Here is a 25,474-nt window from a genome sequence, read left to right as displayed (position 1 = left end):
TCCTCTTAGTTCATCTCTACTTTGGGTCCAGCCCCCTTCCAAGAAGCTCTTGTATGTTCACAGTTACTCATTAAAGAACCTGTCCCAACCCTGTGAACTGAATCTTAGGCAACCAATCCATCTATCAATCAAAGACCCTGTCTCCAAATATACAGTGGGAGGTGAATTAATTGGTAAATCCAATGCTAATAATCTGATCTTGGTAGTTCAACATCAAGAGGACTTCACTTAAACACATTTAAGCTGTCCTTCTACAGACTTCATAAGACCAAACTCACCCTAAAAATAGTATTTAATATACAATGACAGAAGATAGTCTATTATATTTAAATAACAAGAAGGTATATTTATCCATATTTCCACCTAATAATAAAAAGTTAACAAAACTGTGTAATTATCTCAGAAGAATCATCCAAATACTCTATGCCAGTCAATGACTGATTTTTGAAGCTGATGTATGCCTTCAAGTGTTTCTTCCTTTGACCTCCTATGGTAATTTTTTAAAAATTATACCTGGGTAATTACCTATATTCCAGGCTGTAATGGATTATAGCTAATAGTGGGCCTGTCTCCTTTGTCCTATCTTGTTCTTGAAATCTAGACTATGCTTTGTATCCACATGAAATTAAAAAAAAAAAAAAAAAAGCTTGCCTTTATTAGGGACCCAACAGATGTTTAAGGAGTTTATCTCCCACTAGGACATTAATTTCAAAATATAACTTACTGTTCTTTTTCTAGAATAGTTGTTTTTGAATTAAATTAGATTCAGATAATTAAGTCAGCATTGATTGAGGACCTACTAAGGACCAGATACTAGTTATTAACCAATCAAAGATCAAAGTGCCAAGACACCTTCCTCACACTTATTTCAGAAGGCAATCAGGTTCTCATTAACTTAAATAGATTATGTTTGACATAGTTTAGGGGATGAAAACTGGAATATTAAATGGATGGCATGATCATTAAATGTTTGAAGAAAGTGCTACACCAGAAGTTCAAATGGGAGAGGGATGAATTTGGCTAGTTTTAGCTGTTTTTGTAGGGGATGTTGCAGGAAAAGGAGAAGCTTCACAGAACAGCTGGTAAGTAAACAGGGTTCTCACCAGGACTCAGGAGGAGCAGGACTTTTACATGTGCCAAGGAGAGGAGAAGAACGTTCCATACAAGTGAAACAGCTTGAGCAAAGGCATACAATCACTAGGCTTTTGGGGAAAGGTAGGTGGTCCAGTACAGATGCCTCCCAGTGAGAATGTGCTGTGAAGATCAGGGGGCAAAGCTTCAGAGGTGGGGAGCTGGGGTTGGAGGAGGGGAGTACGGGACGGACTGGAGCAGAGCTTGCGTGCTGCCAGGGAGTCTGGGTTTTATCTTATGAGTTATAGAAAGCCCTTAAAGGCTGTAAGGAAGTAACATAGGCAGAATTAATCTGGGTTTAGAGCCTTTGTTTTGTTGGCCTGTAAAGGATGGAGTAACTACCTCTCCTCCCATTTTCTTTCATAGATCCTGTCTTATAAAATTATATACAAATAAAGCAGACACATGCAAAGGGCACTGATTTCTGACATCAGAATAGTGAGGCTGCATAATGAAAAATCTCCTCCACTGTCTACTCTGGAAATTGCTCTCAGGGCAAAAGCAATGTTTTACCAGAACCGCTATTTACCTGGATTCGAATCCCAAATTAGTAATAATATTTCACTCTAAAGAAGTTCTCTAGAATTTTGACACTTTTTTTCTTAACAGGATATCATGGTTTAAAATCCCAAGTTAAAGTAGCTTGTCTTAGATACAGGTAAGCTTAACCATGTCCAGAACCAGATTAAACTAAATTAAATGTCCAGAGGTGCTAAGATAATACCTCCCTACAAAAGTAAGGGGTGCTCCTCCTAGGAGTTCCAAGGAACACATCAATATAAAAGCATATATATTTCATAAGACATTAATGTAGTTACATTCTCAGTGCTCAATTGCATTTCAAATTATTCTAGCTGTCAACCAGCCTGGAGGTCCAACCGTCAATCAGAGGAGGCTGTTTTTCTTCTGCTCCCCCTACTGGAAGGTCAGGCAAAGTGATTTTTTTTTTGTCCCCCAATACGTGCTGTGGGTGAATGTAGGTGAATTTGCTTATTAAGATTGGGAGAGATTTTACTTTCCAAAAGTACTTGGGTTTTCAGGAGACTCTTTCTTCACTGACTGAACATCTCTGGCAGTCTACAGCCCATTCACTACAGTGATCTATTCAAGAAATGTCTGGTCTCATCTTTAATTCTTGCAAATCAAACCTCAGGTGCCTTCGAAATTTGCAACACCCAAAGCTACTTCACCTGGGCAGAAATTAAATGACCAAGAAGAGAAAAATATGTATTTCCATAGTAATGAAACTCATAAAGTTCATTCAAGAAGAAATGTTTGTACCAGTATACCCAGGATGGAGAAATCTTTTAAACTCTGTATAGCTAATCTCCCATCACTTGCAGTATAACATACCACAATGAAGGTTCACATCATTCCAGCTTATTTTCTAAATAGAAACTAAATTTCTACTGTATGGTTCTTAAGGAGAATCTTGTATAAGTTGATACGCACAGTTAGCCCATTCCTACCATGGTTTACCTCCTAGAGAGATGCTGGGCAGTATTCCTCACATACCTTCCCCAGTTCCTCCACTGAGTGAATAGACTCTCATTTAGCACCTACTGCAAGTGTTAGACTTACCAGCAGCAAAAAAGAGCAAGTCACAGAGCCTTCCCCAATAGACCTAGGAAGAGACAGACATAAATGGTATTTGTAGTTGAAGAGAGAGTCTGGGGGTGTTAACAAACTACAGTGGGAACTACAAAAGAAAATGACTAAAGCCACCTGAGGGGCTTGCATGGAGCCCAGCCATAAAACATAAATGAATAAGAGTTTGCTGTTCAGGAATTTAGAATGGTAATCAGGTTAAGGGGACAACATAGAAAGCCAAGAAAGTATGAATGAAAACTACATGTTCTACAAAAAGTCCTGTGTGGCCCGAGTGTAAGCTGAGAGTTGAAGGAAATGCAAGTTGGTGAAGATAGGGGCCAGACCACGGAAGACGCTGACTGCCCCACTAAGGAGCTCAGCCTTTACTTGGCAGTGATGACTCTGTGGTTAGAAACAGCGCTATAGACACAGGTGTTCGGATAGAAGAGCTAGAGGGGTAGCGACAGGTGAGGAAGCTATAGAAATAGCCAGGTGTAAAGTGAAAATCCAGATTGGAATAAATAGCAGGTGGGATAAAAAGCAGTAGCATACAGCATTCCTGACTATATCTAGGAAAGTATTCATCATAACCCCAGGTAAAGGATGGTGTCTCCTATAAAATAGAATCAAGAAAGTAAAAGAAACACCTACCCTTCTGCACCCACACATACACACAACCAAGTCTCTCTCAATGATCGTGGGGGCTGTGAACTCTTCTGAGGCTTCTCCTGCACAATGTGCTCATTCCTGGGCCTGAATCTGACTATGGCCTTAAAAGACACATGGAAAATCTCACAGGACCTCAATGCTGTGGGTAGGGGGTGTGTCCTTTGCCAGCTCCAAAAAGTCAGGGGACTCTGTTGCTTCTTAGAGTTGATAAAGTTATCCTTGAGACGGGTTGCCAGATAATATACTGGACATGCAGTTACATTTGAATTTCAGATAAACAGATAAGCTTTAGTACAAACAACCTAAATATTGCAGGGAACATATTTATTCTAACACAATAATCCTAAAATCAATAATAATTTATCTGAAATTCAAGTGTAACTGAGAATCCTATATTTTTATTTGCTAAATCTGGCAGTCCTACCTCTGAGCCTTGCTTCCTTTTAGCTCAGACCCCCTGGGCAGACACTTGCACTGAGAAGCGAAAGGTGGGAAGAAATAAAGCGAGTGCTATTGGGAGTTGAGAGATGTTTTTCAAAGTCATCACGGGCATGATATCCCTAGATCTGCTCACCCCCTTGCAGAATCTGAAATCTACAGTGGACTTGGAAGTAAGCAAAGAGCTGGTATGTCATAGGACTGTCATGGGGGAAAATAACTGAATTTAGAATAATAACTTACTTGCTAAAGCAAATGTCAGTGTACTTATAATAAAGAAGCTCTCAAATAGAACATTAATGTCTATATCACACACTGATGGCAAGAATTTCCTTAGGACACATATAAGCAATAGCCTTATATGAGCTTTTTCAATTTTTTGAAACATTAAATGATGCTCAAAGTAACTTTTGAAGCATTCATTTTATGCTTGAAATTTAGGACATTGATTCTATTAATACCTAGTATTTCATAGGCATCTATCCTTCAGACAAAATAAAGTTCAGAACTCATATTCATATTAAGAATTGAATTATAAAAGCCAAGAGGCATAGCAATTATTTTAATATTTTAATATATGATTCTATTAATACCTAATATTTCATAGGCATCTACCCTTTGGACAAAATATAGTTCAGAACTCATATTCTTATTAAGAATTGAATTATAAAAGCCAAGAGGCATAGCAATTATTTTAATATTTTAATATATCAATGAGTAATGTGTATTTAGAAAAACACCCATGACCAAACTCCATCAAACCTAATTTTCCCAGAGTTAAGTGTACATCTAATAAATATATTCCTATAAACCGAAGAAAATTTTAAACAAGAGCTACAATAAGCTTCCTTCTGAAGGAATAATCTTGTGATTTCATGTGAGAAAAATCTCTCCCTCGGGTGAATGAGAGATGAAGTTATGAAAGTTACAGTTGGAACTATGAGTTTGCTTTTCCCTTTCTGACTGAATGACAAGAGAACATTTTCTGCTTTTCCTGGATTCTTTGTTTTCTCTGCTAGAAGCAAATCAAATATTCCATATACCCTTCAACTGAAATTAGCCTTAAGCCCCATAAGGTGTACTTCCATGAGCCTTTTGAGGTGGAAAGACCCTGCCAATTTTGCTTAGAGAAATTTCTTTAGTCTCACCTTTGCAGGCAAGGCAAGTGATGGGCTTTCTGGTTTTCCTGGTAACTAAGAATTAGTGAGAAGCACTTGTACTAGACTGCTGCCATAGTCTTACATTTATGGAGTACCTACTGTGTGCTTCTTCTATCAGCCATCAAAAAGATGATAAAAGTCCACAGCATAGGAAGCCATTCATCTGAGTGTTCTGCCAAAAAATACAGTAACTACAAGCAGTGTCACCATCAGTGACAAGATCGGGGAAGACTATTTTTCCTTTTTTTTCCCAACTTATTCAAATACTTAAACCTCTTCTATTTCAAGTTCAAATGAGGTAAACATACAACCTCAAAGGTAAACTTTGAGTTATGAAATAATGGGATTTTATAAATTACTAAATGTTTGAAAGATAGGATCTTAGCTTCTCTTTGGTGTCTTCAGTTAGAAGGGAGAACAGGTGTCCCCTGTAGAAAAGCTTACTAGTTCATTATATCATCTCATAGCCTCCCCACTTTATCTTTCTTCTTAGTTTTCAGTTACTTCCTAATATTTACAGCTTTCCTTTGAATTTTTTTCTTTTTAGAGAAATCAGGAACATATTTTTCCAAAAATGAGAATAAAACTAATTGCATAACTCCCACATTTTCTTTTTGTTTATTGTTAGCTTTACGAGTAGCTGCTTGCTGTCCAGTTATACATTAGCTATATGACTGCCAGGGCTTTTTTCCTGTTTTTGTATATCTCAAGTCACTCTCCATTTTGTTTTTAAGTGGCCTGTATGTGTGTGTGTGTGTGTGTGTGTGTATCTGAATGAAATAATTGCTAGCTATAGGCAAAAATTTATGTGTACACAGATATATATACATGTGTATATATGTATATGAATGTGTACTTACATATATGTAAATGTACACATGTTTATGTATATGTAAACATGTACATATATGCATATTATACCAACAGCTAGTAATTTCAAAAAAAAAAATACATTGACTTGAGTGTTAGATAACCATTCTCTAAATTCAGTTTTTGATGTTTCAAGCAACACAAAAGCCTGTCTTTTCACCTACAGACCCATTGTGCACGTGGCAAATCACCTCTGAAAGGCAAAAACTAACTGGATTCTCTTCATTTGTTCAAAAAAGAAAAGAAAGCTTTAAAGATATGCCTATGAATAAAAGAAAATTAGGTTGCTGTATTATGATTGTGCAATTAGTATTAATTTCATTGGAACTTGACCCTGTTCCATTTATTAGATGACTAAAACATTTAACTCTTAGGGATGTTGAAAGCGCACCACAAAACATAAGTAGTCAATAAAGTATGTTTGAAGACTTTTAGTATATACTGCTTATTCAGGTAAATCATTATTTTGTAAATACTAATAGCATATTTTTCCAAGAAAAATAAAAAAGCCATGTTCTAACAAAAGTATTCACCACAGAAAAATTAAACATAGGGGAAGGTAAACATTAAAGTTAAAAAAAAAAACAAGTAAATCATACAGCTGCTTCTATGCTTGATGTTCTAATCTGGCACAAGCGTTTCCTAACTATATATATATTATTATTTTTTTAAAATACTGTCATTACAATAGCTTACATTTTTTAATATTGAGGAACACTTTATATCAATTTAACTCATACTTAAAAATGCAACATATGTAAATTCTATACTTTTTTTTCTTTGGAATGTACTTTGAGAATAACAGCATTTCAGGACTGGTTTTGTTTAAAGTATACCCAGCCCTCCTCCTTATTTTATTTGATTTTTGGTTTAAATAAAAGTGGACCAAAGCACTCTTTGAAGTAAAAGTACCTGTCTTTTCTTTTTCTTTTGTTAAATCATAGTTTGTTTTTACTACCTGAAAGTTGAGAAAGAATGCAGTATAAATATAGCTGTTCTCTACACTGGAGCAGGCAGAACAGAGCCAATCCCCAACTTAGCCACACCCAACACCGTGGAAATTACTGTGAAGCTGTGGTCTCTTGAGGACAACTAAAACCAAAACTAAACCCCTAACATTATTAAAATGTTAGGAAACTTTTCAGGTAATTTCTGTAACTGGTAAAATACAGAAAGATTACATTCACTCATAATAAAAATCAAGTGTGCCCATGCCATCTGGAAAGGGAACTTGCACCATCTTGGTTTCACTCACATTGTTAACAATGTCCTAAAAATATACACCTTTTCCAGGATAAAACCATTAGGTAATATCGTGATCATATCCTCTGCATCATGAACTATCACTCAAATTATTCTGTCATGGGTTACCTTACTAACATTGACAAAGAGATAATAAATGATAATTTCAACAGGAATATGAGAAACCTTGCAAAACTTTCAAGTTTCTTTCATAACTATTGTTTTGTTATTGCATATTTGTAGAGGTATTATCATCAACCCAATCCTTTATAGGCCAATATAGTAACGAATGCTAATTGAACTGCCCAACTCATTTTTATTGTCAGTCTAGCCTTAGCAAGTATAAAACTGACAAGACATTCCTCTATGAGAGTGACCCTCTTAGTGAGGGAGAAATCTGTGTACCATCAGAGGAAATAAATCTTAGTATTTGGTGTGATAGAGAATAATTCATTTCTTTTGATGAAGTCCCACCCTTTGAGTGACTTTGAGGTGGAAGACAAAATGTCAAGAAGGAGTCCTGCAGGAACAAGTGCTTAAGATGGTGTTTAATACAGCAGGGAGCCAAGATACAGTAGTAGGACACGGTAAAGAATGTGGAGTGTGTAGATACAATAAAGAATTCATTTTATGATCTGTCACCTGTTATTTGAAAGAGGAAAAAGTTAGGGAAATAAATGACTTTCAGTTCTTCATACATGCAAAGGTAAGTTAGTTATTACAAAAGTTTTGCTGTTTGTGCTGAAAGAAAAGCATATGCGTTTAAACATTTTTTTAAAAATAAATCACTCAATAGGCTTAAGAAAAATACTTTAGTTCATATTTCATTGATCTGACCTTTTGATTTAAGATCAGGGGATGAATCCAGGATGAAAACCAAAGAAAAAAAAAGAAAAAGAAAGAAAAAATAGAAGTGAATCATGTACCATGAAAAAAGCATTTCCAGTCTCAGCTAACCTCAACTAGTTTTTATTGCATTATTTTTGAAATGCCAAGAAACTGGCTTTGGCCATAATACTTGCTGTCCAATCAAATCACAGCTGTTAATATGCAATTGCTTGCAACAATTAGTTAAACAGCGTTATTTGACAAATTCCCTTGAAAGAGACATAGATGCTATAAGTGTCTAACACACTGAATCAAGTAACTATCAGTTAGGCTGGGGCCACAGCGGGAGGAGAGAAGTTTACAAATCCTTGTCCACAGAAGGGGTTTCACACCCAGCCCTAAGTTTTTGAAAAACACACATTTGCCTGATCCTACAAGTTCTTCCCTGTTTTCAGGAAGAACTGAACTGTGGAACTGGCTAAAGAGGAGGGGGAAAAAGCCACCAACTCTAGATTCATTTTTAAGGAGATCAGGAGGAGAGGAAGAAAAATAGAAATGCAAATGTGAAATGGTAATGATATACAACATGGAGAAAATAAACATCATGGAACCTGCTAGCAATTTCCACCAATTTCCACCAAAGCAGTGAACCCCTTAACTGACAGAAATTCAGTACAATATACACATTAATTAACAACTCCACCATTACTAGGGCTGCTGTTGAAAGCCAAAAAATTAACAATATTCAAAAACAGAATTCTTATAATATTTGAGAAAAATAGAGTGAAAAGGCAATGTTAGCTAAGCTCTTAGCTACATCCACTCTTAATGGCCCCCAATATTTAAACTATCATGGATTAAAGCCATGAAAATAAAAATTTCAATTTGAAATTTTATTAGCATGTTGCTAAAATGGTCAATAAAAACATCAACACGATAGGCTTTGTTGACATAGTTGGAAAACTGCTCTCTCATTTTTAAAACTTTATTTCCACTGCCCCACCTTTGAAGATTTCTATGTTAGGAAAAGCCAAACTAAATATACTGGCTATGGTGTTGTAATAATGCTGGTTTCTGGAATGGTGCCATGTCCTCCCCCTCCCTCTCCTCCAACTCCTTTAAAAATATGACTATTTTTGAAACGCAGCCCGAGGAGGGAGCAATCAAGGGTTCAGAACAATAGCGCCCTTCACACATTCAAGTTCCCAGACACCAGGTGAACGAGGGAGCTCCTTGTCGGGGGCGGGGCCGGCTGTCCTCACCGAAATCGCTGCGCCATCTTCCTCCCGGGACCAGGTCGGCTTCCCTTCTGCCAGCGAGGGAGACTTGGAGGCAAAGGCGGGTGGGGGTGGCGTTCGCTTCCCTCGGTGGAAAGAACGGGAGGCAAACACTGTCTGGCTTAGCCCGCAGCCTGGAACACAATGTCAGGAGACCTGGGGCTGGAGAGCTGGAAAAGTCCCGGGCAGCCTCAGGATAACCCGGAATCCCGAAGTGCTGTCTTGGGGAATTATTCCCAAGTGCACAAGGGACAGGCTCGATTTCTTGGAAATCCTGCGATCTGGGGACGCATCCACAGAGGAGCTGAACTGTGCCCTGAAAAGACCAATTCTCGCCTCCGACCGGTCTCTGTGCGCGCGCTCGGGGCGGTGATGGTCCCTTTTGAGAAGAGGGTCGTTTTCGGGTCGGGCCACAGTCACTGCCCATGGACTCGTGGGGGAGGCCATATCCTTTCTCCCCTCAGCCCCTTCTCCGTTCCCGGTTTACATCTCAAGGGGAAAGCGCACGCGGGGTCTCCCAGCACCGTCACCACCACCGTGGCTGTCGGCCAGGCGCGCGCAGCGGCGCCCTTTCGGCCCTGGGGCAGTTCCTGAGACTGCCTGCCGCTGGCTGGGGGGTGCGGGGGTGCAGCCCGGGCCCGGGACACCCGCAACGGACGCGCTTGGGGGACAGGGGTTGAGAACCGCCAACTGCGAAGTCCGGGTGCGGGGAAGGGAAGGGAGCGAAGTGTGGGGAGGCACAGGGGCCGGCAGCCCCTAGGCGGCTACTCCTTGTCGTCCACGAGGTCGGCGAGCTCCTGGAGCACTCGCAGGCGGCCGCTGGCGTCGATGCGGCGCTTCTCGCGGATGAGGTCTTCCAGGCTGTGAAACCTGGCAGTGTGGACCTTGTTCTCTCCCAGGTGCACCTTGAGATAGTACTGCTGCTGCGGGGACTGCGTGCCGGCCGGCACCTCCCCTCCCGCCTTGAACTCCCGCTTGCCAAAGCGGCACCAGGCGGCGAAGCTCTCCGAGTTCGTCCAGCAGATCTCCTCGCTCTTGAGGCCCAGGTGGCCGCAGGCGTTCTGCACCACCAGCTCGGCCACCAGCGGGCGGTAGCGGTACCAGCTATTCACCACCCGGCCCACGTTGGCCGCGCCCGCCTCGTATAGGCTGTCCTGGCGGATCTCGCCTTGGTGCAGGTGGATGATCTGCCCGCCGCCCACGTAGACGGCCCAGTGTGGGGCGGGCGCGGGCGGCTCCGGGGCGGGCTGCAACCACAGCAGCTCCAGCAGGTCTCCGGGTTCGCAGAGCGCTGGCAGCGCGGTGACCGCGTAGACGCTCAGGTCGGCGCCCTGAGGCCCGCCGCTCACTTTGGAAAAGATGCATTCCTGGCCCCGAAAGGCGGAAAACTGAGTCTCGTTGAGGACCAGCTGGTGCAGCAGGTGGTGGTGGTGGCGGCTGGGGCTCTCCGGGCAGGGGGTGCAACCCGGGGGAGCCTTCACGCCAAACTTGTCGGGCTGCCCGCGTTCGTCCAGGTCTTCCTCATCATCCGAAAAGAAATAGGCGACCCCGACCCGCAGTTCGTCCTTCTCAATCCCCGAAGGGTCCCCTGTGGGCAACTCGCTGTAGTTGAGGTGGGTGATGCGGTCCAGTTGGTTGCCCATCAATGAGGTGGCGAGGTGAGGGCCAGGAGCGGGGATCTGCGGAGGCACAGAGAGACAGAGACACCGTCAGAGTCCTGGCTGCCCCTTTCTGTGTCCCTCCCCAAGACGTGCAGTGCCCCTGGGACCTGCTGGCTCGCCTACGTGTCCTCACCGGAGTCACCCTTTCCGGCCCAGTCCTCCGTGACTCCCCCAGGCTAGGAGGGGCAGAGAAGCCGCCACCGGTCCGGCGAGAGCAGACGCCACGACATAGCCTCCGACCCCTTCCGGGAACCCGGTCCAACTCCCAGAAGAAAACACCCAGGCTGGCTGGAGAGCTTGCGGGGTCCCAGTGGGGAGGACAGCGCTGACTGTGGCAGCGTGGGAGACGGACGCCCAGGAAGGACGGAGGGGTGGGCTGAAAGGGAGAAGGGAGCCTAAGGCCAGTGAGCTGGGAGCAAGCTAAGCTCCCATTTCTGTCCTCACCCTCTCCAGCCCACCTCCCAGTTTTGCACTAGGTTGCCTTCCTCCCCTTACAGTGGCTCGCACAATGACAATCGGACACATTCTCAGGCATTCAGTTGACACCAGCAACATTTTGGACACTTGGGAGTCCAGATACTGGCAAGCTGGTATACTGGTGTATAATGTCACATACACCCACAATGACAAACCTTCGCGACGACACACTGGCACACTTAGACTCCACACATTCGTACACAATTTCAGCTCCACACTTGCACGCTCGCCGTTGCACGTACGCCCAAGCACCCGGGCACACCTGCCCTCACCGGCAGGTGCACTCTGCCCCTTACTTCTCTTGCCTTGTCCCCATCAGGGCCAATCGGACTGCGCCAGGGCGAGGCTGCTCTGTCTAAAATAACCTAACAAAGAGGCAGGGGAAGGATGGAGAAAGCCTGTGCAGTGTATGTGTGTGGGTGTGGGTGGGAGCATGTGTGTGTAGAGAGGTCCACTTTTAGCCCAAAGACCCCTTTCCCTCCTACCCAGCACAGGATCCAAACAATCGGACGAAGAAAAACCGTTTCCAAGGCAAAGAAAGCCGCTTCTCCCTACCCGTGATTTCCCTGCTCCCGAAACCCCAAACTCCTTTAAAGTCTCGTGGTCCCCATGGGTGCTGCGGAAGCGGCGGTGGCGAGTGGGTCCTGGGCTGCGCGTGGGGCTGCGGCTCCGCTCTACCCCTCGCTGAACCGTGCAGTGCGGCGCCCGTGCGCCACCAGGTCTGCGCTGGCCGGCCCGCCTGCTCCCACTGGACAGTCCCGGCTCGGCTCTGCTTTCCCACCGCCGCGCCGACGACTCTAAGTAGCCGGAGCAGCCGGTTCCAGGGCCCGCCCCAGGACGCGCTCATTGGTTGGGGCGGGTGCCCGAGCCCTGTCAATCTCCGCCGGCGGGGGAGGGGAGCAGGGGCGGGCCTCCAGTGAGCTCCGCTCCGCTCCGCCCCGCCCCGTCCCCCGCACACCCTACCGCGCGCCGCCCCCGGGAGCGGAGGTGTGTGCACAGGCGGGGTGCGCGGCGCTTTCTGCCAGGCGCTGCTACAAGCTTGCGCCCACGCCCCCAGGTCATGCGAGCTGATTGTGACTGAGAACACAGTCCGCCCGCGTTCCGTGTTCCAGGAAGACAGACTCGGGCGGCGAAGCTGAGTCTAGGTATGGAGAAGAAACCCCAGGACACCCCAGTGTGGCCCAGGCACTGCGAGCGGTCCGGGGCAGGCAGCGACATTGTTCGAGGCGGGCGACTGGGCCCTGCTGGGATCCCCCAGAGCCTTGGTTCCTGATGGCCCCTAGGCTGGTCCTTGGATCAAAGAGCCTTTCCCAGACGTCTTTGAAATTGCTTCTGCGAAGTTTGGCTCCTCTTCTTTGACTGGAGTGAGGCTGCTGACCCAGAGCTCATGCCCGGTTTAAAAGGAGTTTGGGGTCAAATGCCACTCAAAAGCCTGAGCTTTGGCCAGTCCATTCCCCGGCTGTGCCTATGATACTGGTCACCGATTTTCTGACTATAAGAGGAATACCTCACTACTCATGTATATGAGTTCATACATGCAAGCAGAGAGTAGGTCCTAAAAGTGTTTTCCAAACCTCAGAATTGGGATTGCTAAGCAAGTTTTGTTTGGTTTTGTGGGAAAGGGGGGTCCAGCAGTAGTTAATGATTACATTTCTGGTTGGAAAGTTAATGAATGAATGTGTTCTGAATATTGGGTGTTGAAAAAATGAACTTCGTATATACAACATTCTAGACCAATCGTTTCAAAACTTCCTAACATTAAGCCTCAAAGAGTTCTTAGACATCTGGTTCTGGTCCCAACGCTACTCATCTTTAAGCCTGGACTCCAGCAGCTTTTCTATGAAGCCTCTTTTCTTTCCCAGTGAGGAAGTTGATGCTTCCTAGTTGAACCCCCCCATCTCTTCCCTACAAAATGAATTTGTTGAGAGTAGACTTGCATTCTGCACAACCTTGTATTCTGAGCCTCTTTGCCAATGCTAGCCGTGCAGTGGGTTCCATCAGTAATAGTAAAAATGAAAACAGCCTGTACTGACACTTATACATGGGCAGGCACGTAAGAGTAAATTAAGTAGACAATTTAATCATTGTTCATCTGTAGGGTACTCACTAATATCCAAATTGTAACAAACAGGGAAACAAAATCTCCAATACTAATGCCAGCAATCCATCCAAGCCTATGGGATACCAGATCCAGTCTTTCACTAGATTATAGTGTTTATTGAATAAAATCTTGTTTCATAAAATGAGAAAACTGGTGTTCCAGATAAGTTAGCTGATTGGCTCAAGGTTACATGGAGGCTGATCCATATTACAACCCCCCTTTTTCTTTGCTAGACTTTTCTGCTTGAATATCTTCAAACCACTAAGCCTCCAGTTTGTGTTTACTTTCTGAAGGTCTCTGTACACCCCCACAGCCTCCAAATGCAGTGATTTATCAAATTAGATGCTAAAATATTACTGGAAAAAAATGGTTTTAAGTGATCATCTGTATACATTTGATGTACCTAAATCTTTTTAGAAATTTGGCTATTGTCCATGTGCTTGCAAGTTATCAGAAAACAAGTTGTCATTCATGGAACTGACCACAGGTTGAGATGGCCTTTTTAATACTTGCCATGAGTAATAAACAACTCATTTTTGGCTCTGAAGTCAAGAGAATTGAACAAGCAGCTTTAGAGATCAGGAAGTGAGTTATTGGTCTTGTTATAAACTGGACTTCAGGGCTGTCTGGGATGAGGGTATCTGAAGAGTTCATTATTGATGTCTGAGAAGAACTCTTTGAAAGCAACTCAGTATTTGAATAACTTAAAAAAATCCTCCCTCCATCCCCAAGATCAAACCTTGTGCACAAACATTTACAGCTCATTTGCTGTGTTCTGTCCCATGTGTTCTGTTTCATTCTGCTGCAGACTACAGAGTAAGCAGGTCGTTCCTCTTTGTTTAGTATTCCAATACTATAAAGCATAATTAAGATAAAATGTTGTCAGTTATTGGATATATAGTGCCTAAAGTTTAAAAATTTTTGCCTCTCCCTTTCCTCTCATTCCCCCTGCTAGGCTAAAAGGCTAACTGCTTTTGTAATCACATGGGAGGAAAAATAACCCGGAGCCACCTTGAAACATAAGGCAGGGAACACATTGACTGTGAGGCTTGAAATAAAGGGAGCTAAAAGTAAACTAAGGAAAATACATCTACACTTTGTCATCTTTTGGCAATTATCAGATAATAAAGTAAGAAATATACCAATCGAATGAGGGCTGCTGATTGTAGAAAACGTTTTATGCTCATCACAAAATATTGTTTTCAAATTGTTTTGACTTTTATTTTTTACTCCATCCTGCCTGCGTTTACAATGAGAAAGTACAGTGCTATCAAAAGTAGAATATAGTTGTCCAAAACACAAACTCTGAAAGCCAACTAATTTAAACTCTTTTTCAACATTTATTGCTGGGTAACCTCGAGTCAGTTATTGAACCTTTGTGGGCATCAGGAAACTTCCTTATCTGTAAAAAAGAGATAATAACAGGGGCTACCTCACTGAATTGTTGTGAGTTCATACATGTAAGCATAGTGTCTGACACACAGTGAGCTTTCAATCAAGGCTATCTCTTATTATTCTTGGTGGAAGAGAGAGGTCTTATACCCTACTTGTTTAGGACAGCTGTGCAGTTCTCTTTCTCCTTTGCCTCAGGCAAAAGGTATCAATAGATAGTGTCCAAGGTTCCTTGACTGGGGTGTGGGACTGCTTCTGTGTTAAGGTGGTGAGAGCCCTGCCTATCCTTCAAATACTCTGAGACCTAAAGCTCTCTATAGATTTCAGCGTGTGAGCCCCCCGGGCTAATCATGTGGTGGCAGGGATTGGGGCGGGGGTTCCCTGAAGGATTTTTTTATTGTTTTAAACGAACATTTCCTGGTGTGAGGAATTTGTATGGGAAAAAAGTTATGGGGGAGTGATTAGGAGTCAGTCAAATATATGTGATCCTTTCTGCTAGTGCCATCTGGTGTATTCTCTCTCTCTCTCTCTCTTTGTTGCTTCTTTGGTACTATACGAAAAACTGTTCTCCAAATTTTACTGAACAGGCCCTTGGCTCAAACTGTCATCCTTTAAAATTGGCCCTGGAGTAAGGGTTCAGGAAAATTATATGTCCTACTTTATGCTTTAATGAATCGAACTGTTCCGTCTCCCTAGGCAGTTAATATACCCCCCGATCTGAGCTAAAGAATATTCTGTATCCATCTGGATTCGAGTTGGTGATATGGCTTCACCAATCCCATTTTCCTTCCTTCTAGGCATCCAGCTAAATGACAAGTCCCAGCATGCCTGCAGTCGTTTGCCCTGTGCCCTGTGATTGAGTTCTGGTAAATGGAAAGTGGGTGGAAGTAGAATAAGCCACTCCCAGGTGCCGCTCCTGAAACTGGAACTATTAACACAATCTTCCAGAGCTTTCTTTTGCCATTTGGCCGTTTGTAGAGGATTCATGGTAGGACTCCTAGGATCTAATAGATGGAGGCGTCACTAGATGGAAGAAGGCCAGGGCTCCTGAATGACTGTGTAGAGCTGATAATTTCCCCTCCCAAGAAAACTGTATTGGACTGTGAAGAAATAAATCTTCTTGGGTTAAGTCACTGCAAAATTGTGTGGTTATTTATTATAGCAGTTAGCCTGTACTGATTGATATACTCTCCTTCATTTTAGACCTATCTCAGAACAATAAAAATCCCCTCGCTGCCCCCTCCCCACAACACACACACACCTCCTCCTCTCTTTGTATCTGTTCTCACTGTCAAGCTAACTTGCCTGGAATCCCTGCAGCATTTCAGCAGGTTCACATCACCTAGAATGTAAAGAAATCACTAATGAACACATCTGTCCCCTCTAGGTACTACCCCATATCTCCCTACTATTTGTTCTAGAAATTTTCGCAGCTTCCATGTGACTTAACTTACCCAGCTCTCTAAACATCTTGCCTGCTTTCTACTTTTATAGACCACAAAAATGGCCTGGGAAATCCTTCCCGGTAAACTCCTTGCAGCTGGTATCCTGCTTCCCTTAACCTGCATGCATGTATTGACACTCTGGCTATCAATTTCTTCTTCAGTGACCTCTTCCAAGTTTGACTTCCACATTTCCATGTTTTCTAATTTCCTTCCCATAACTGAGCGTTCATCTTAAAGTGTCTTTCGTGACTTCTTTTCATTGAACCATTAAAGACTCATGAATGCTCCCTGGGCAAAACCTTTAGCACTAATTGGTTTAATATTTTCTTTTAGGTGGATTATACAAAGATATCGTCACCTAGCATTCATTTCTCTCTGTGTCCTCTCCCGATTTTAGGAGAGTTCATGCCTTTTGTGTGGGCCCACTTCCCCATATTAGTGATGGTAGAACTTCCCCGGGTAGGCGTGGGTCACTATTACAGACACACTGCTTGCTCTTCCTTTTCTCTGGAATGCCTTTCCCTGCCTGTCTGATCTAACCTCCACTCAAAATTTATAACCCCTCCAAGTGTCAGCCCCTCTAATATATCTGTCCCCTCAGCCCACTCTAATTGAGACCCTCCTTTATGCTTCCATAGCACCCTGTGTATATTGGACACAAGATGTATCAGAAATTTGTCAAAACACTTATCAAATTGAGCTGGCATCATGGGTTGACTTTCCTCTTTGTCTTTATTGATAGACTAAAGAATATTTGAAGAAAAGTGCAAAATCTAGTTCAAGTCTATATTCCCTTTGCCAAGTATAGGGTTTGCTGCAATGTGCACTCCATAAATACACCTTGCCTGACTCAATGCGCACATGAGTAACGGTCTCTGTTTTATTTAGTTATGTGTCAGTATTTGCATGTGTTTCAGCTTTCACTAATTTGAATGCTTCGATGCCTAACACATGTATTAAATCAGACAATGTGTGGGAAGGTGTGCTGTGTGATGTCTAGTGTTGGTTTTCCAGATAGTCCTCTAGCATCATCAGGGAACCTGATAAAAATGCAGATTCCCAGGATCTATCCCCAAGCTACTGAAACTTAATCTCAGGATTGGCTCTAGGAAATTTGCATTCTGAACAGTCTTTCCAGGCATTTTGGATGCCGTACAGTAATTACAAGTCAAATGCTACTCAAATGTTAAAAAAAAAAAAAAAAAAAAGAAAAAAGAAAATTCTCTTAAGTACAGCGATAGCCCTTGAGGAGTAGGCACTTAATAAATACTTGGAATTTCATTCTCTAGACATCCTCTGGTTCATTTCAACAGCACTGAGGCTCATTTTAGACTTGCTCTTACTAAGCTGGTAAATAAAGGTATCAGTTTGCATTGTGAAGTCAAGTGGCTTGTTTAAAAGTCATATTGCAGGTATATGGTAGAGCTGAGGATTTATCTTTTTTTTCTCCTTGCTCAAACTCCTGTGCCCCGGCCCACTGTGCTCTTAGGCTGTGGTTAGAGCAGAAACCTGCATTAAACAGGAAAACTTTCTGGTCCTAGGTGTCAGATTCCCTTTTAGGCTACTGACTGATTATGAAAACCTTGGTTCTGTCTCTGCAAAGAGTAACTTTTATGCTCTTTGTGTTGCTTCTGGATTGCCCTTTTATTAGTGCCTTTGCTGGCCCCATCCTGGCAAAGACAAGTCCATCAACCTGGGCTCTGAATGCCACCTGTTTGTGCCCTCTCAAGAACCTCACACTTTTAATAACCTCTTCTCTCCACCTTCGTATATAACTCCACCTATTCTCCTAACTGCTTCCCAGTTGCATGGAATCATATTTGTCTCTCACATCTTAAAAACATCTCCTAAGTGTACCTCTTCCTTGGGATACTCTCCCATCTTGCAGTTTATCCCAACCCAACACAGGCTGTCTTGTGCAACCATCGCTCCATCACTGAGCAGCTCTCACCAAGGGGACCAGTGATATCATCAGCATTGAATGTGATGGACGGTTTTGGGTTCTTACCTTACTTGATTTCTGAGAAGCATGTGCACAGACAATAACTTCTTCCTTGTTGAGCTAGGCTCTTCCTTTCCTTCCATTGTACTACAGTCATTTTCCTGGTTTCCTTCAACCTCTCTGGCTATTCATCTTACAACATTTTGTGGAGTCATTCCCTTTAACTTCTTTCAGTAGTGGTTTTCTTCAGGACTTCTTCTGTTTCCAGGTTCTCTTCTCAATGCATCCTCATTGACTGGCTTTTGAAAAGTCGTATTGAAGGCGATCTTGTCTGCTTCTTTGGCTTTCATCCCATGCCTATCTGATAACTCCCTAATGGAACTCTAGACCCAAATATCCAACTGCCTAGAAGACACGTCCTTGTGGGTGTTCCACAGACATGGAAAGGATGTACCAAGCTCTGAGCACTTCTTTTGCTTTTCTTTTTGTCTTTCATTTTGCTAATAGGCACTGTTGCCCTCCCAGTTTTGCAAGCCAGTGCCTGGGCATTATCTATCACTTTTCCCTTACCCCGGGCTACATATGGCCATGTCCAACTCTTGTTACATCTCCCTTATGCATAGTCTTTCTCATCTGTCCCCTTTAGTCCCTTCCTACAGCTCACCTTAGTCCCAGGCACCAGGCACTCCCATCTACGTTGCTGCAGCTGGCTACGAATCATTCCCCCAACCCCAACGTTGTTGTTCCCCGTAGTCATCTCCCTGTACTGTATACAGAGTGATTTCTAAAATGTGCATTTTTTAGGTCACTTCCCTGCTTGAAACTCTCGGTAACTTTCAGTTGCCCTCAGGAAAATATTGAACAACCATATGGCAGATTCATGATCTTGCCCTTGTTTACTGCTCCATCTCATCTTTTGCTACCCACCCCTCTTGCTTCTTGTTTCAGCCTTTCTGATTAAGCTTATTTGTTTGTTTTTAAGGCAAAGTCTTGCTCTGTCACCCAGGCTGGAGTGCAGTGGCGTGACCTTGGCTCACTGCAACCTCAGCCTCCCAGGTTCCAGTGATTCTCCTGCCTCAGCCACTGGAGTAGCTGGGATTACAGGCGCCCACCACCACTCCCAGCTAATTTTTGTATTTTTAGTAGAGACAGGGTTTCACCATGTTGGCTAGGCTGGACATGAACTCCTCACCTCAAGTGATCCACCTGCCTCAGCCTCCTAAAGTGCTGGGATTACAGGCATGAGCCATCGTGCCTGGCCTATTTGTTTGGTTTTAACTATTCTCTGCCTCATTGAGAGCCTGTGCTGTTTCTTGTGTTACTGCTTATGTTTCCTCTGCTGAGATTCTTTCTTCCAATCTTCTTTTGACAACAAAAATTCTTTCTTCATCTCCATTTAGATTTCACCTCCTCCTGGTAACCTTCTCTCACTTAGAAAATCTGCCTTGGGTGCCCTGCTAGGTGGTCCCGCGGTTCTCTGTTCTTTCCCTGTTATATTGTCACTACCTAGCTCTGTGTCTGTATCCACTATGAGACTGTGAGCTTTTTAGGGGAGGGACTGTATCTGTGATGTTCCCACCAGTATTTCCATCCTTGAGCACTATCCATGATGCAAGGTGGAAGTTTAATACACATTGGTTGAGTACAAATGAATTTGAATTGATAGTGATAGCTTTTGGAGTCAAAGATGCTTTCTCTTTCTCTTTTTCTATTTCCTCTACCTACCTCCTCCTTCTTAGTTAAATTTTCCTACAACCGATAGCACAAGGTAGGGAATCTATGGAAAACTTGCAATAAATGCATTGCTGATTGATAGAGATAACTTCATTTTTTTTTTTAAAAAAGTAGGTATGTGCTTATTTAAAGCAGTAAAGTGCTTAGATACGTGCTTCACTTGTTCTTCTAGGTGTTTATTTCTGGTGTCATGGCACATTTTTATAGCTATCAATGATGATTTATTTTGTTTTCCTTGCTTAGTAATTATCTTTATCATAATAAAGATATCATTTGCAAGTTGTCAAAATGAATCTAACTACAGACATAGCACATAATTAATAAAGTATGGTTTTTCTTTAAAACATGTACTTAACATGCCACTCCTACCAGCAAATTCTCAGCCCATTTCTAAATTACCAAAAGCAAGGAGCTTAATTTACGCATGTCCTCATGTTTCCTTTCCCTCATCCCTCTTGCTCTGATATTGTCTTAATTGTTCTCTGTGTCTTTGCCTTTGATCCTAGTGTCTGAGCTTGTTCTCCTGCCAGAGGTCAGCTTTAGTCTCAGGGTTCTATTCTGAGTGCCTGGATTCAAATTATGACTCACCTACTTATTCACAGTATGGTTTTAGGGAAGTTGCCTAGTTCCTACGTGTCTCAGTTTATTCATCTTTCCAAAATGAATAATAGTATTTTTCCTTAAGAAGTTTTGATGAGTATTAAGTAAAATAATATAGTAAAACACTTAGCACAGCATCTAACCCAGAATAAGGTGTTAGTAACTATCAGGCTTTTTTTTTTTTTTTTTTTTGAGAAGGAGTCTTGGTGTTGTTGTCCAGGCTGGAGTGCAAAATGGTGCGATCTTGGCTCACTGCAACCTCTGCAACCTCTGGGTTCAAGTGATTCTCCCACCTCAGTCTCCCGAGTAGCTGGGATTACAGGCATGCACTCCCACGCCCGGCTAATTATTGTATTTTTAGTAGAGACGGGGTTTCGCCATGTTGGCCAGCTGGTTTCGAACTCCTGACCTCTTGGCCAGGCTGATCTCAAACTCCTGACCTCAGGTGATCCGCCCACCTCGCCCTCCCAAAGTGCTGTGATTACAGGCGTGAGCCACCACGACTGGTCACTATCAGGTCTTTTTAAAGAATCCTACCCTACTGAGTCAATAGCATTTTCTTTTTCTATATTCCTCCTTTTTAATATTCTGTAGTATTTCTTTATTATTACTCTAGAGCACATAGTAATAAGCTTAAATATTTGATTTAGAACATACCTTAGATACTATCCATAATATTAACCTTCACATTTGATTTCAAAGCATTTATTAAGCTTTTCCTGTGAATCAGACATAGGACTTAGACCTGGGTTGCAAAGGTGCAGAAGATACATTCACTATTCTCAGTGGAGCTCACATCATATGTGGAGGGGTGGCTGAGATATGAACCAATGCAAACTAACGGAAGCAATAAAACTTTTTAAAAGCACAGAGGAGGGAATTATTAACTCTGGAAGAGATAAGGAGGTGGCTGTTTTATAAAGAAGTTTTATAGAATAAATAGAATTTTTCTGACTAGGAAAGAGTGGAAAGTCCTTTCAGCTATGAGGAGCAGCATATATAAATTTCAAGAGTCATAAAAAATATGATATTTTCACAAAAACACAAAGTGGTTTGATATTGGTAGAATGTGAAGTAGGCATGAATCAAGTCAGAAAGGGTTCCTCATGGTATACCCTGGGCCCATAGTGTCAAGTTTATACTAAAGAAGAAAGAAGCCAGAGGCAGGGAGACCACCAAAGGGGATGTGGTAAGAGACCAGGTGTCTTAGTCCGTTTGTGCTGCTTTAGAAATACCATAGACTGCCTGTCTTAAACAGTAGAAACTTATCCTCACAGTTCTTAAGGCTAGAGGTCCAAGATGAAGTGTGGGCCCAGTTGGTTTGTGGTAAGGGCCTGTTTCTTAGTTTGCATACTGCTGGATTTCAGACTTGGATGGGGCCTAGAGCTCCCTTGTTTTGGCCAATTTCTGCTATTTGGAATGGCTGTATTTACCCAATGCCTGTACCCCCGTTGTATCTAGGAAGTAACTAACTTGCTTTTGACTTTACAGGCTCATAGGCAGAAGGGACTTGCCTTGTCTCAGATAAGACTTTGGACTGTGGACTTTTGGGTTAATGCTGAAATAAGACTTTGGGGGACTGATAGGAAGGCATGATTGGTTTTGAAATTCGAGGACATGAGATTTGGGAGGGGGCAGGGACAGAATGATATGGTTTGGCTCTGTGTCCCCATCCACATCTCATCTTGAATTGTATTCCCATAATTCCCACGTGTTGTGGAAGAGACCTGGTGGGAGACAATTGAATCATGGGGGCGGTTTCCTCCATACTGTTCTCGTGGCAGCGAATAAGACAAGATCCGAAGGTGTTGTGAGGGGTTGCCACGTTTGCTTCTTTCATTCTGTCTTGCCACTGACATGTAAGAAGTGCCTTTTGCCTTCCGCCATAATTGTAAGACCTTCTCAACTATGTGGAGCTATGTGTTCATTAAACCTATTTTTCTTCCCAGTCTCAGGTATGTCTTTATCAGCAGCATGAAAACGGACTAATATAGTAAATCTCCCTTCTTGCTGTGTGCTCACATGGTCAGGTAGGAAGTCATGAGTTTTACTAACTTTCCTTATAAGGCCACTGATCCCTTCATATGAGCTCTGCCTTCAAGACCTAATTACCTTTCGAAAGTCCTGTCTCCAAATATCAAATTCCAACGCACTGGGCATTAGAGTTTCAACATAAGAATTTTGCAGGAACACACACATTAGTGCCTAGCACCAGGTAAGCCAACTTAAGGCTCCAAAATAAGGCAGAGATAGTGGAGGCATGGGGGAATGTATGGGTTTTAGATCTATGTAGAAAGTAGAATCAATAGTGGTTAGTGATTATTTGGATAATTTTGATAATAGGATGAATTAGGGAAAATGATAACTTCTAGCTTTCTTGGTTGGACATCCAGGGCATACCTAGAATACCTGGACAGTCATGCTTCACAGACCATAATGCTACTCTACAAAAAAGGTATTTCTACTCCTCTCTAAAATTCAAAATAAGCTCCTCCCCACTTGCTTGTCAATACTTGTCTTTCATTATTCACTAACAGATTTTCAATAGGGAAATAGCACTACTCTCTGCCTTCAGAGGTTTGATTTTGAAATTCTTTCCATGTGGCATGTGCTCTGTTTTTTCTACCTAGTCTATTCTTGAAGGCTACTCTAATCTTACCTTCCGGGAAAAACTTTCCTTAACCACTCAGAATGACACCACTCTCTTCCACTTCTGATTTTCGCATATGTCTAATTGACTCTCTGTGGCAGATACAATGCTCTGTTATGGTCACTATTTCTCTTTCGAGATACACAAGGAGGTTTTATATCTCCAGCTTCTGCATAGTTACAGTTCTAACCCCATGTGCCTAAGTTATCACCATGGGGAATGTGAGCAGATATGATATGTCATGTTAAGCCTGAGGCAGTTCTGACTGTTGGGAGCTCTTCCTGCTTTGCCTTTCTGTCCATGCATTTCGAAGGAGGAGATCTAACATCCTGAGTAGAAAGATGGAAGCCATCAGAGGTGAAGTCATCTTGTAGAGATAATTGACTTCAAATCAGAACAGAACCAAACCTAACCAAAAAAGCTTTATTTTGCTAAACTCCTGAGATTTGAGGATTAATCAATCTGTGAACACAGCAAAGCACCGTCTATTCTGACTAGCATGACCAGATATCCTCTTATGGGGTAGATAGTTCTTTTTTTAAAATATCACATTGATATTTTTGGTTCTTAATATCTTTTGAATGAATTGTACATTTTTTGACGAAGAAATGAAAACTGACATCTTAGATGAGAGATAAACTTATCACCAGTGTTGACAGCCCCATCTACCCCTGTTTTTCTGAAACTTCAAAAAATTACCTTATTTCAGTTAACTCATAGTCTTGTGTACCTGACTCCATTTCCTCAGTTTGGAAAATGGACAGTGTTCACTTATCAGAATTTAAGAATGTCTCTTAGTTATGTTCCACTGAATTATACTTTGTATTGAATTATACCATGAATAGAAGAGAGATAAAAGGAATGAAACTTGTCTACTTCTGATTATTGTTATAGTCCTTTGATAGAAGTAGGCATATGAATGCATAGTTTTTCTTTCTTTCTTTTTTTTTTTCCCAGGGATACAGAAATTCTGATCCCAGCCAAAGTGTTGTTAAGTGTTGCTATGTTACCAATGAGACTGGGCCCCACTTTTCCCTCTTATATATAACACAATCTTTTATTGCATTTTTTTTAATATCTCTGTTTGGGTGTAATGCTACCAATTTGAAATGTGTATGTATTGCCTCCTGTCCTCAAGGACCTTTATTGAAATGGAATGTTTTAACTAAAATGAAACACTAACAATTTCCCCCTGCCCTGCTGTTTCATTTATAATAAAAACCCTGTGCATCTATAAGACTTTGATTTTTCACGTTTATTATCTCAAAAGTGATATTCAAAATTTATAAATAATGATACATGATTGAAAAGCAAAGGGGAAGTTCTTTCCGGATGACAGCAGCTATTCATAAAATCTTTAAGCAGTCTTCTTCCAGATTGAAATATTGGCAGAATCTCTCAACTAATTCACAGAGCTGGTTTCAATAGAAAATTTGAACCATAGTACTTTCCGTTTCTTTGTGTTTTCTTGTTTTTAAATGCAAGCTGCATATTCAGACAAAATCCTCTTTTCTGATTATGATAAGTATGACTTTTAAGGCTTTGAAATATATATTTACAAATATATATTATATAAAAATATAAATATTTATATATATTTTCTGCTGCAGTCTCTTTCTGGAATGGAGTATGATTAGTAAGAGGAGTTAGTTTTCCTTTCTTTTGTCAACTCTATTGTACTAAAAAGAGGAATACAGAATAAGAATAAGGAGACTTGCATCCTTTTTTAATCATGAAGTCTCTGGGTGGCTTTTAAACAGCATATATCTTCTTATTGGACCTCCATTTATCATGTGAATTAGATAAGAGTCTGACTCCATTATGGGTCTCAACCAGGAGTACACATTAGAATCAACGAGAGATCATCCTTAACACTTGCATTTCTGGGCTCCATTCCAGACCTACTGAATCAGAATGTCTAGGAGGGGGCTTGAGGTATTTGTAGTTTTCAAAGTTGGCATGGTCTGTAAATCAGCATACTATGGACACGGGCATTCTATAAAGTTTTGCTGGGTAATGAGAGAGGTAGGAGTCTGGAATAAAAGTTCAGGACAGGAAGGTAGACCATATAGTGAAGCCTTGCAGTAGGGACCAGGAGCAGTCGGTGACAGTCGCGAGCAGCTGGATGGCTGTGGGAAAAGACCACCACAGTGCATGCAAGCTGATGAGCGATCATGAAAGCTAAGCCACATCTCCTTTACCATCTTGATTAGGCTCTGGATTTGCTTGCTTTTGTCTGTTTTACAGTGTGCATATGTGTGTCTGTG

At 42.2% G+C, this 25,474-nt stretch overlaps 1 protein-coding gene, 1 long non-coding RNA gene and 1 pseudogene across 3 annotated transcripts in view; 1 reads left to right on the top strand and 2 right to left on the bottom strand.

Annotated features, from left to right (window-relative positions):
- Positions 1-25,474, top strand: part of LOC119627072 (uncharacterized) — a 316,279-nt gene that overhangs the window by 254,637 nt on the left and 36,168 nt on the right. The window lies entirely within an intron of this gene.
- LOC103220781 (uncharacterized) lies at positions 6,275-9,632 on the bottom strand (annotated as a pseudogene).
- LRATD1 (LRAT domain containing 1) lies at positions 6,275-12,149 on the bottom strand. The gene is made up of 2 exons (XM_007971430.3): positions 11,899-12,149; positions 6,275-10,884 (listed from the first exon to the last, which is right to left on the bottom strand). The coding sequence occupies exon 2, from the start codon at positions 10,846-10,848 to the stop codon at positions 9,970-9,972; it is 879 nt and encodes a 292-aa protein (XP_007969621.1). The 5' UTR covers positions 10,849-10,884; positions 11,899-12,149; the 3' UTR covers positions 6,275-9,969.

Source organism: Chlorocebus sabaeus, chromosome 14, assembly GCF_047675955.1.
Source record: "Chlorocebus sabaeus isolate Y175 chromosome 14, mChlSab1.0.hap1, whole genome shotgun sequence".
Classification (NCBI taxonomy): domain Eukaryota; kingdom Metazoa; phylum Chordata; class Mammalia; order Primates; family Cercopithecidae; genus Chlorocebus; species Chlorocebus sabaeus.
The sequence above is the reverse complement of the archived record's forward strand: the minus strand, read 5'-3'. Positions and strand labels throughout refer to the sequence as shown.

Bases quoted from the DNA above. Each gene is read 5' to 3' on its own strand.
- LRATD1 (XM_007971430.3), bottom strand. From the start codon at position 10,848: ATGGGCAACCAACTGGACCGCATCACCCACCTCAACTACAGCGAGTTG.